Here is a 12,002-nt window from a genome sequence, read left to right on the forward strand (position 1 = left end):
AAAACTCTTATGCCATGCAAGCAGCCCTAGTGAAATCAATAGGACCATTCCTATGACTAATTAAGGAGGGTAATGTTTAGCAAATACATGATTAGGAACTCTCTTGTGGAATGGACTTTTAAAAGACGACATCTGGTGACCACAGACATGTTTAAGAATGTCTACATAGTTACACATAAGAATAGGTTAAGTGTGTTTGACAGAAGTGCAGCTATTGGCTCCTCCCCCCACCAAGCAATATGCACACATGAAAAGTCACAAAAGTGAATGGGCTGAATTTAGTATGGAGTTGTGTGTCATGGATATATACAGAGATCTGTGGCCTTTATTCTTTTTCTTTTGTTTCTCCTCCTTTCAGTTAGTTACACAGATCTTCCAAAGGTCAGAATTTGGACATTTGTTTTTCAATTTATTTTTACTCTTGAAACCACAGAAGGTGTCATGTTTTGTAGGATCAGAGGCTGTTTTCTTGTTGTGACAAATGTAAAGAAAATATTAGCAAAAGATGAAAAGAATAAAACAGATGTGAAAATTGTTTGTTCCTTTGTTTTTAATTCTGTTCTTTGTTTTTGTTAATTACTTCTAATTTTCAAGCTTTACCTAACTATTTAGAACAAGTTTTATGATTGGATATAAAGTAAAAATGAAATCTATTAATGTAATTGAAGCTGGAAATATTCTAAACTGAAATCTCGATTTCTTTACCATTGTCAGTTATAGAACATTTTATTACATAACTAAAATTTTAATCAAAAATATTGAAACCCGGTTGTAACCTGGCAGTAGTTCAGCATATGTCCTGCCAAAAAAAGCACAGGCACTCTGATCTTACAGACATAAAACAAACATCTTATTATTCCATTGCCATTATACTGAATTTAGTAGGCCTACGTTTAAAGGGGTTGACATGCTCAGCGGTATGACATAAAGACACAGAACATTTTCTAATTGTATTCAGAATATATAATTTATTTTCTTCATCCAGAGCCATAGACAATTTACTTTAGCAATGCTGCAGGCTGTAATGCAATATGAGATTTCCAAAGGGCACTTCTATTGAATATTTGTAATGTCTTGTGAAATTTATTGTCTCTCTTGTGATTTATTTTTCAGAGACAAAAGAAATATCTGTTCCGAAAACTGCAATCCAAGATGCAGTGTCAATTTAAGCTCTCCAACACCCTATTTCTCCTCCTATTGTAGCCAGCAGGAGTTCTGACATTGCCTCCAATGTGACCACTGTTTGTAAGCTTATGTTAAATCCAATTTCATAAATTCCATGGCCCTTTGGATCAAAAAAGAAAAAAATATAAATTTTGAGCAAAATTTTTAATTTTTTTGTGTTAATGATACAAAATATAAAATTATAAATAAAAATTACAGAATAACCAAGAGATCAAATTATAGCAGGATGTGGAGTTTCTGAGTTCCTAGTGTCCTGAATAACCCACTAAGCAGGTGAAAAAAAAAAAAAAAACCTATTGCATTCAAGAGATACTAACCCAATGTGATGAAAGGAAGAAGGACAATAATAATACTTTGCACTTCTATAGGTTCTTGCCCTTTGAGGATTTCTAGGTATGTTTACAAACATCCATTAATTCAGCCTCACTACACCACTAGGAGGAAGATAAGGAATATATAGGGATCACTTTACACACAACTGAAATGCAGCCACCTCTGAGATAGGATGTGTCAACCTGTTGAAGAGATTACAGCAGCAACACATAATAGTTCAAGGTAGAAAATAGCATCAGTATCTCTCTCCCCATTAAAAGTTTTCATACCACTGAACATCATTTTATGGAAACTAGATTAACAAAAACTGTTCCTAAATCAATAGGTGTTGATAACTGTGTCATTTAATTCCTGGTGTCCTACAAGTAACATTTCCTTTAACAACTGGCATATTTTTCAGGCCTTTTATTAGCACTCTGTTACATATCACTACTTGCACTGTGTAAGAGGTCAGACTCACCCCAGCTGCAGCCACTTCCCCCGAATCAGCTCAGCCTTCCCTGCCCCAGCCTTCTCCCAGGGCTGTTCCAAACCCCTCAGGGCAGGAGCAGGTATCCACCCCAATACACACTGTAATTTTGTTAGTGAAAAGTTTATGTGTAATGGTATATTTTCATTGGAAGATTATGAATATTATGAATAGATTACAAGCATGGGGGTAGTCGATAGGTTAGTGGGATTTGAACATTTCAGTTTTCTAGCTACATCTCTGTAATCTAAAGATGTAGTCCATTAAATTTCAAAATAATGTCAAATGCATATAGATCTAAACAGGAAATAGTCAAGCAGATAAATCAAACATCTCCAGTGAGTCTGGGTTTCTTCCTTCTTCAGGTGCTAAAATGTGCATTTGGCTATCAGAATAATGGGCTGTGATGATAATATATATATAAAATAGATTTTAAGGCCAGGAGGTACCCTTATGAACAGCAAGTCTTACCTCCTTCATGACACAAGCCATAGAACTTCACCCAATAGTTTCAACATCAAGCCCAAAGCTTCTGTTTGATCTATAGCAAAGATCTTCAGTGCTGAGTTAAAGATTTCAAGTGATGAAGAATCTACTACATCCCTCAGTAAATTGTTTCTAAGGTTAATTACACTCACTGTTAAAAATGTGCAGCTTATTTCTATGATATAAAATGAAAAAGACTGCATGATGATCCTATAGGATCCATGGGAAGCTCCCAAGTCCATCTCTTTGTATCCTTGGAGCATGCAAGGGTATAATCAGGAAGGCCAAAGCACAATTGGTGTTGCAGCTAGCAAGGGATGTGAAGGATAACAAGAAGGGTTTCTACAGGTATGTTAGCAGCAAGAAGAAGATCAGGGAAAGTGTGGGGCCCTTACTGAATGGGGGAGGCAACCTAGTGACAGATGATGTGGAAAAAGTTGAAGTACTCAATGCTTTTTTTGCCTCAGTCTTCACAGACAAGGTCAGCTCCTAAACTGCTGCACTGGGCAGCACAGTACAGGCAGGAAGTGAGCAGCCCACAGTGGTGAAAGAACAGGTTAAGGTCTATTTAGAAAAGCTGGACATGCACAAGTCCATGGGTCCAGATCTAATGCATCCAAGGGTGCTGAGGGAGTTGGCTGATGTGATTGCAAAGCCATTGGCCATTATCTTTGAAAACTTGTGGTGATCGGGGAAGGTTCCAGGCAATTGGAAAAAGGCAAATATAGTGTCCATCTTTTAAAAAGGGAAGAAGGAGAATGTGGGGAACTACAGACCGGTCAGTCTGGAAAAATCATGGAGCAGGTCCTCAAGGAATCCGTTTTGAAGCACTTGGAGGAAAGGAAGATGATCGGGAACAGTCAACATGGAATGATCAAGGGCAAGTCATGCCTGACCAACCTGATTGCCTTCTATGATGAGATAACTGGCTCTGTGGATATGGGGAAGAGGTGGACGTGATATATCTGGACTTTAGCAAAGTTTTTGATTCGGTCTCCCACAGCATTCTTGCTAGCAAGTTAAAAAAGTATGGATTGGATGAATGGACTATAAGGTGGATAGAAAGCTGGCTAGATCATTGAGCTCAACGGATAGTGATCAATGGCTCAATGTCTAATTGGCAGCCGGTATCAAGTGGAGTGCCCCAGGGGTCTGTCCTGGGGCTGGTTTTGTTCAACATCTTCATTAATCTGGATGATGGGATGGATTGCACCCTCAGCAAGTTCGCAGATGACACTCAGCTGGGGGGAGAGGTAGATACACTGGAGGGTGGGGATAGGGTCCAGAGTGACCTAGACAAATTAGAAGATTGGGCCAAAACAAATCTGATGAGGCTCAACAAGGACAAGTGCAGAGTCATGCACTTAGGGTGGAAGAATCCCATGCACCGCTACAGGCTGGAGACCGACTGGCTAAGCGGCAGTTCTGCAGAAAAGAACCTGGTGATTTCAGTGGACAAGAAGCTGGATCTGAGTCAACAGTGTGCCCTTGTTGCCAAGAAGGCTAATGGCATATTGGGCTGCATTAGTAGGAGCATTGCCAGCAGATTGAGGGAAGGGATTATTCCCCTCTATTTAGCACTGGTGACGCCACATCTGGAGTATTGTGTCCAGTTTTGGGCCCCCCACTACAGAAAGGATGTGGACAAATTGAAGAGAGTCCAGCAGAAGGTGATGAAAATGATTAGGGGGCTGGGGCACATGACTTATGAGGAGAGGCTGAGGGAACTGGGTTTATTTAGTCTGCAGAAGAGAAGAGTGAGGGAGGATTTGATAGCAGCCTGAAGGGGTGTTCCAAAGAGGATTGAGCTAGGCTGTTCTCAGTGGTGGCAGATGATAGAACAAGGAGTAATGGTCTCAAGTTGCAGTCAGGGAGGTCTAGGTTGGTTATTAGGAAAAACTATTTCACTAGGAGGGTGGTGAAACACTGGAAGGGGTTACCTAGGGAGGTGGTGGAATCTCCATCCTTAGAGGTTTTTAAGGCCCGGCTCGATAAATCCCTGGCTGGGATGATTTAGTTGGTGTTGGTCCTGCATTGAGCAGGGGGTTGGACTAGATGACCTCTTGAGGTCTTTTCCAATCCTAATCTTCTATGATTCTATGACTGTCAACTCTTTGGGGCACGCACACACACACACACACACACACACACACAAAGAATGATGATTTTATCTGCACTTTCTTGTAATGATCTACACAACTCATGAGTACCTTTGCTATTTATGAGTAACCTAGTCATCCCCTGATAAACCTTTATACTAGGGCTGTAAAGCGATTAAAAAAATTAATCGTGATTAATTGTATGATTAAAAAATTAATCGCAATTAATCACATGATTAATCACACTGCTGTACAACAATATGATACCACTTATTTAAATATTTTTGGATGTTTTCTACATTTTCAAATATATTGATTTCAATTACAACACAGAATACAAAGTGTACAGTGCTCAGTTTATATTTATTTTTATTACAAATATTGTACTGTAAAAAAACCCAAAAGAAATAGTATTTTCCAATTCACCTGATACAAGTTCTGTCGTGAAATCTCTTTACCATGAAAGTTGAACATAAAAACGTAGAATGATGTACAACTGCATTCAAAAACAAAACAATGTAAAACTTTAGAGCCTACAAATCCACTCAGTCCTATTTCTTGTTCAGCCAATTGCTCAGACAAACAAATTTGTTTACATTTGCAGGAGATAATGCTGCCCTCTTCTTCTTTACAATATCACCTGAAAATGAGAACAGGCATTCTCATGGCACTGTTGTAGCTGGCATTACAAGCTTTTTACATGCCAGATGCACTAAAGATTCATATGCCCCTTCATGCTTCAACCACCATTCCAGAGGACATTCATCCATTCTGATGATGGGTTCTGCTTGTTAATGATCCAAAGCTTTGTGGACTGATGCATGTTCATTTTCATCAACTGAGTCAGATGCCACCCGCAGAAGGTTGATTTTCTTTTTTGGAGGTTTGGGTTCTGTAGTTTTCACATCAGAGTATTGCTCTTTTAAGATTTTTGAAAGCATGCTCCACACCTCGTCCCTCTCAGATTTTGGAAGGCACTTCAGACTCTTAAACCTTGGGCCAAGTGCTGTAGCTATCTTTAGAAATCTCACATTGTTACCTTCTTTGCATTTTGTCAAATCTTCAGTGAAAGTGTTCTTAAAACAAACATGTGCTGGGTCATCATCCGAGACTGCTATACCATGAAATATATTGCAGAATGCGGGTAAAACAGAGCAGGAGACATACAGTTCTCCCCCAAGGAGTTCAGTTGCTAAGTAATTAACACATTATTTTTTAATGAGCATCATTAGCATGGAAGCAAGTCCTCTGGAATGGTGGCCAAAGCATGAAGGGATATACAAATGTTTAGCACATCCGGCACATAAATGCCTTGCAATGCCGGCTACAACATGCCATGCGAATGCCTGTTCTCACTTTCAGGTGACATTGTAAATAAGAAATGGGCAGCATTAGCTCCTGTAAATGTAAACAAACTTGTTTCTCTTAGCGATTGGCTGAACAAGAAGTAGGACTGAGTGGACTTGTAGGCTTTAAAGTTTTACATTGTTTTGTTTTTGAATGCAGTTTTTTTTTTACATCATTCTATGTTTGTATGTTCAACTTTCATGGTAAAGAGACTGCACGACAGTACTTGTATTAGGCGAATTGAAAAATACTATTTATTTTGTTTATCATGTTTACAGTGCAAATATTTGTAATCAAAATAATAATATGAAGTAAGCACTGTCCACTTGTATTCTGTATTGTAATTGAAATCAATATATTTAAAAATGTAGAAACATCCAAAATATCTAATACATTTCAACTGGTTTTCTATTGTTTAACAATGTGATTAAAACTGCAATTAATCACAATTAATTTTTTAATCACAATTAGTTTTTGAGTTAATCACGCAAGTTAACTGCGATTAATGGACAGCCCTACTTTATACCACACCATGCACTTGCACAGGCATGATCTGTGCGTATCTAATGTCTGATAAAAATTAGTGAAACAACATTTAGACAAGGCCTGCAGTTTCTGTTATTTTCTGTATGGGGATTTTGGGAAAGGAGGGGGTGCAGTTAAACATATCCTCCAAATTCTTCTCTGACTTAAACCAGGTTTGATCTTTAAAATCACATTAATGAGGTTGAAGATGCAAGGCAGCACTTATTGGACTCTATATTCGGCTGCTTTTTGCCAGATCCAGGCAGGGGTGCTGTAACAATTTGTACAGAGGAGATGCTGAGACACATTGAACCAAACTGTGAACCCTGTATATGATGGAAACCGCTTCAAGCCGGGGGTGCCGCAGCACCCCCAGCACCCCTAGTTCTAGCATCTATGAGTCCAGGAAGACGAGAGCCCTTGAAGGGAACTAGCATGGGTGGGAGAGCAGGTTATTTTTCTATACTAAACATCACAGGCAAAACCTGCGGCGTATCCTTCGCGTTAGAGCTTGAAGAGCCAAATGGTGGCTAATGATACAAGAATAATTGACTGGGCGCTGTCCAGGCTGGCTGGCCGGCCCCACGGGGCCCTCTGCTAAGTAACGGCGCGCAGCCCCCTGCCTGCCAGCCGGCGCTGCGGCTGGTCCCCTGCCGGCCGGCAGGGCTGTGTGAGCTCAGGGCAAGTCGGCGGCGGCGCTCGCCTGTTGCTCCTGCCCATTCTGCAAGGCAGTGAAGTGACAAGCCCAAACTCCCCCGGGGCAGGGAAGGGGTCAGCAAATTCTCCTGGGCGGGGCTTTCCACCGGCTTGACAGGAAGGGGCAGACCCCGCACTAAGCACAGTGCCCCAGAGAGCTTTCCCCACCCGGGAGGGGGCTTGTTAACTGTACAGCCCGTCATTGCCAACTTCTCTAGCTTCCGGGAAGGGGCGCGGTGCTGTGCGGTGGGTGTTTGGCAGGAGGGCAGCGCGAAGGGGTGGGTGTATGTGCGGCGGCCGCTCCGCTGAAAGACCCCGGGATGTGGTCCAGTCTCTAGTAAATACCCACCTCCTTCCTCTCCCCCCTGAACTGCAGCCACAGCAGCGATCATCTGGCAAGGATCACCCGCTTCAGCGCCCCAAAAGCTCATTGCCCAAAGCCTCCCCTGGGTCAGTTCATGGCCCTATCATGCAGGGCAGCCCTGCCAATCTTTTCGGGAAAAGGAAGCAAAGAGTGCACGGGAAACTAATGAGCCGCGCGTGTGTGGGGGGGGGGGGGGGGGAAGCGGGCGGAGGGGCTGGCAAAGAGAAACAGGGCGCATCTTCTCCCTGCTAACTAGTCCCCCATGCCAGCTCCCAGCCATCCAGAGAGGGGGCAGAGAGACCCCTTCCCCTTCCATCTCCCGCGGCCTCTCCCTCGCGCTTTTCCTTTTCTTTTCAGAGTGACCCTGGCTCAGACAGTCACAGCCCAGCCTGGAGGAACCCCAGCGCAGGAAAAGCTTCCTTGTTCCCAACCCCAAAGGGCGCTTGCGGCTCTCTGACTTTGGGCGACAGCTCAGAGGAGGTGGGTTGTTGTTCCCTCGCTGGATGTTATTTTCACGAGCAGACCAGGAGCCGGTTCTGGAGAGCCGGGGGCTCAGGGCTTTACCTCCAGCGCGCAGATAAATCCGCTGCAGCCCCGTGCACCATTTGTGGGCATGAAAGGGCTGCCAGGGCTGATGGAGTTGGGCGGGGAGGATTGACTCGCTGCTCCTCCAAAGATTAGTTGGTATTTTTCCTGCCTAAATGACGTTCTCGTGTATTCCTGTTCCTAAGGGTGCGTGGGAAGGTGGAGGGGAATCGGAGTGTGCACATTTCCAGGGGATAAACTGCACTGCCGCTCCAACAGAAACGTGTCTCCCAGCCTGGCAGCTGGGGCAGGGATGACGCTGCTTGGCAATGGCAAACATCTGTGAAGTCATCCTCCTTGCACTTGTCAAAGGTGCCGTTTCTTCGCTTTCCTACTTCCCTGCAATCCTGCGAGGGCTGACTTGGCGATTGACCAGCTGCATGCCCCTTCTCCTGAAAGGGGATTGTGTGAGCCGTGCAAGCTACAGTTCCTCTCAATTTCCACTCATTGTGGCCCCTCTGTAGCAGTTCTGACATACATATTACTATTATTATTATTTTTTACCGTGCAAGCACAGGGATTTGGGGGATTTAACCCTTCACTGCTATTGCTGTAGAAATACAGAAGCGCGGGATGGAAATTGGTGCCGAGATCTGAAATTTCCAGAAACTGTGAATGTGTGCACATAATGCACATACAAAAAATTTGGGGGACACCCACACCCACAAATAGACACAGACATGGGTATAGGTTTCCCCGAGTAAGCTGGGGCTTGGAAAGCAGATGTAGGGATAATGGAATTAGCCTTGGACAATACTTTAGGAGGCAGTAGTTAGTAGGGCAGACAGCAGTGGCATGGGACCTCTAGAGACAGGAGCAGAAAGAGACTTCTGGAATACAGCATCCTGCGAGACAGTGATAAAACAGGCAGGCTTGGGATGAAGAGGCAATTGAAAGGTTCTGGCTGGTGGGGCCTAGGCAACTGTAGCAGTGGGCTTGGGTGTCAATGGGCGATAAGGAGGAAGTGGCCTGGCAGGGCAGTGGTGTGGACAAGGGCCTGGGAAGTAGGGACCATGATAGGTGGTCTTGGCAGCAGTGGGGTGGGAAGATGCTGGGTGTTTGGGTGTCTCCTTTTTCCCAACAGCTGGAGTGCTTGCAAAAGGCAGATATTCAGTCTGTGCACCTGCCAAGGTTTCCGGGAGCAGGGGAACCTTCCTGACACCAAATGTAAATCAAGGTAAAATACATTCATTCACGGAAACGTACAGCGCTCACAATACGTGCAATGCTGCTCTGAGCACAGGTCAACACTTTCCAGCCTGGCACTCTCAAGGGAATCCATATTTAGGCACCCAATTTAAATCTCTCTAATGCTCAGGTGCTCCGAGGCTCTACAATCTTTGCACTAAATATCTCTAGTGCTTCTTCCTTCCTCCCCGCAAGGGCAACTGTAGCTGTGATTCAACAGCTGCTATGAAAACTTACACTCAAGCCATGGTCAGCACCCCACAGCCAGGAAAAATCGTGTGTCTTTAATTTTGTAGGATGCTGCCTCCACGCGACTCCTATTCACAAAGCAACTGTTTCACAAGGTGCCACAAGTACTCCTGTTCTGTTTCACAATAGCAGCTGCCAGCGTCATCCATTAACCAGCATAGCCTTCTATCAGGCACATTATGTATTTCAGGGTGATACGGTTTTGCAGAGTACAAACTGATGACATTCAAATAGGAACACGTCACACAGAGAATTTATTAATGAGCTTGTTTTAAAAAAATGTCCCATATGACATGGTTTGGTCCTGATCTCTGAGCCAAAGCGCAGACCTGTTTCAGAAATGGGCAAACAATCTGGAAACAGCTTGCTTCAAGGTACGTAAAAAAGCTTCCTGTAATTAGAATGTATATTAAAATTCCGGGCATGCTTCCGCGCATCAGATATAGTGTCGAGATAACGTGCGATGAGGTAAACCCCTACAACAACACCCCTATGAAACATGAATTATCATTTCCAATGGGATGCAAATGGAGCTGCTTTCTGTGTGGGAACAACCAGCTGCAACGCTCTACAATCAACTGTTTCATAAAAGCCAGAGCCAGATCGCAGTTTAGGGTAGTAGGCACCCGTTTTAACAAGAAAAACCTCCATACAGTTGGTATGGACGCAACCTCGATAGGCAACAACCCAGTCTTCAAACTCGGAGAGGATCGATACTGTCTACTAGACATTCTGGGTGCGTGTGCGTGGCGCAGGGGGTAAGCAGGGGATTAATCATAAATTAAAGAATTATCCACAAACAAAGAGATTAATTTGGGGATCGGAGAATGGCCAGCAGGATGCGAAGAGTCCCAGCGCAGATCCCTTTGCTGGAGGCACACTTGGTGGAGGTCAGCACTTCCCCATGTAGTGAGGTCTGCCTAATATTCGAGGTGCACATTGTTCAAACAACACATTTCTTTTTGTGATGCCATTTCCCTGTACCTGTTTGCACCCAACGATTTAACGCAGATCCTTATACTTCAACTAAAGACTTTCTTCCTGTCCGCCATGCATTAAAATAATAATAATAAAAAGACACACACAGAGAGAGAGACAAAGATATGAGGAGGGGGCTCGATCTTTGAACTCAACGGCATATCATGCCTTCAAAGATGTTTTTTTTAACATAGTTCTTCTGCAGCCAAAGAATCCAGCTTGCATACACACGCGTGTGAAAAAGCCTTTCTGTATTTGAGATACATTACATACACTCGCACACCCACATACACACACCGTGGACCTCTCTAACTTTCCTTATGGAATGGTTAAACTAATCAGTGCATTGCTACAGATATTCCCGCAAAAGATCCGTTTGTTTGACCCGGGAAAAAAATAATCTTAGGTAATCCCCCTACCACCTCCCTAGAAAAGTCAGCCAGTGGGCTTGTGCTTGAATATACACTAGTTAGAGGCTATATGAACCAACTCACGTATCCGTTTGAGCATACTGCAAGAATATTTATTGAGCCTCAGCTCAGTCACTGCATTGAACACCAAGGCTGGCAAGCAATTGCATTTCCTATTTCAGAAGAGAGCTCTGATTCAGCTCCTTCTCTCTCCCCCCTTTAATTATCATTTATTTGTTCAAATTGTAAAGTACCCCCGGTGAAACCTTGGTAAAGGGCGAGAACTCCGAACGCCCAGACGGAAAGGAAAGGGTCCGCTACAAAATGCCCCCCAAAGACCACCCTACCTTGCACATAGGAAACCAGCAATAAAAAGACGAGGTTCCAAAATGTAAATCCACTTTTAATCCCCATTGTCTTCAGCAGCATGAAGTCCAGCCGGCCACATTTAGTACATCCCCTGTCCCAAAAGTCTGCTATTTTCGACTCCTTTGCACGGATTTCCCCTTTGCAGATCCCTTTCATATTATTCGTGAGAGCTCCTAATTCCTATTCCTTGGCCAGGCGCAGTGGAGTTGTTGCTGTTGATGGTGCGCGGTCACAGCTCAGAGTGAATGGTGTTTCTGGGATACCACAGCAACCTTGACGAGGACTCAACCATCTCTCCAACAGGGGCACAAAGTCTCAGCTACTCTCGATTGTGTTTTTTCCTTCTCCCACCCCTCCCCGCTACTCCCACCTCCACAATCAAAAAACACCACAATTCTGGCTTGTTACAGCATCCCCCAGGAACCCAGGGAGAGCATCTTAAAAGCCCAGACAATCTCCCGAATCAACTCCAAACAGTATTTGCTATTGAGGTTCTTCTTCTCCCTCCCCCCCCTCCGAGAAGATCAATTCTGCCCAGGAAAGCAGCTCAAGAAATAATACACTAGTGAGATTTTCATAGTCGCCTGAAGGAACATCTAGGAGCTAATGCAGCAAGATACATCCATCCTGCTGTCGCTTGGACAGGATAATCCGTAGCATATTATTAAAAATGCGTCTGTGATGTTTAAGCCTGTGAGCATCACCAGTCACACATAACA

At 43.8% G+C, this 12,002-nt stretch overlaps 1 protein-coding gene across 2 annotated transcripts in view; it reads right to left on the minus strand.

The window, feature by feature from the left end:
* The window catches only part of CSMD3 (CUB and Sushi multiple domains 3), a 1,168,516-nt gene extending 1,156,728 nt beyond the window's left edge, over positions 1-11,788 (minus strand). For both annotated transcript variants that reach the window (XM_005287288.4, XM_008168301.4), the window contains exon 1: positions 11,262-11,788. In XM_005287288.4, coding sequence (XP_005287345.2) covers positions 11,262-11,439 — 178 coding nt within the window. In that variant the 5' untranslated portion in view covers positions 11,440-11,788. The remainder of the gene's footprint in view (positions 1-11,261) is intronic.
* Positions 11,789-12,002: the final 214 nt, after the last annotated feature.

Source organism: Chrysemys picta, chromosome 2 (assembly GCF_011386835.1).
Source record: "Chrysemys picta bellii isolate R12L10 chromosome 2, ASM1138683v2, whole genome shotgun sequence".
NCBI classification, from domain to species: Eukaryota; Metazoa; Chordata; order Testudines; family Emydidae; genus Chrysemys; species Chrysemys picta.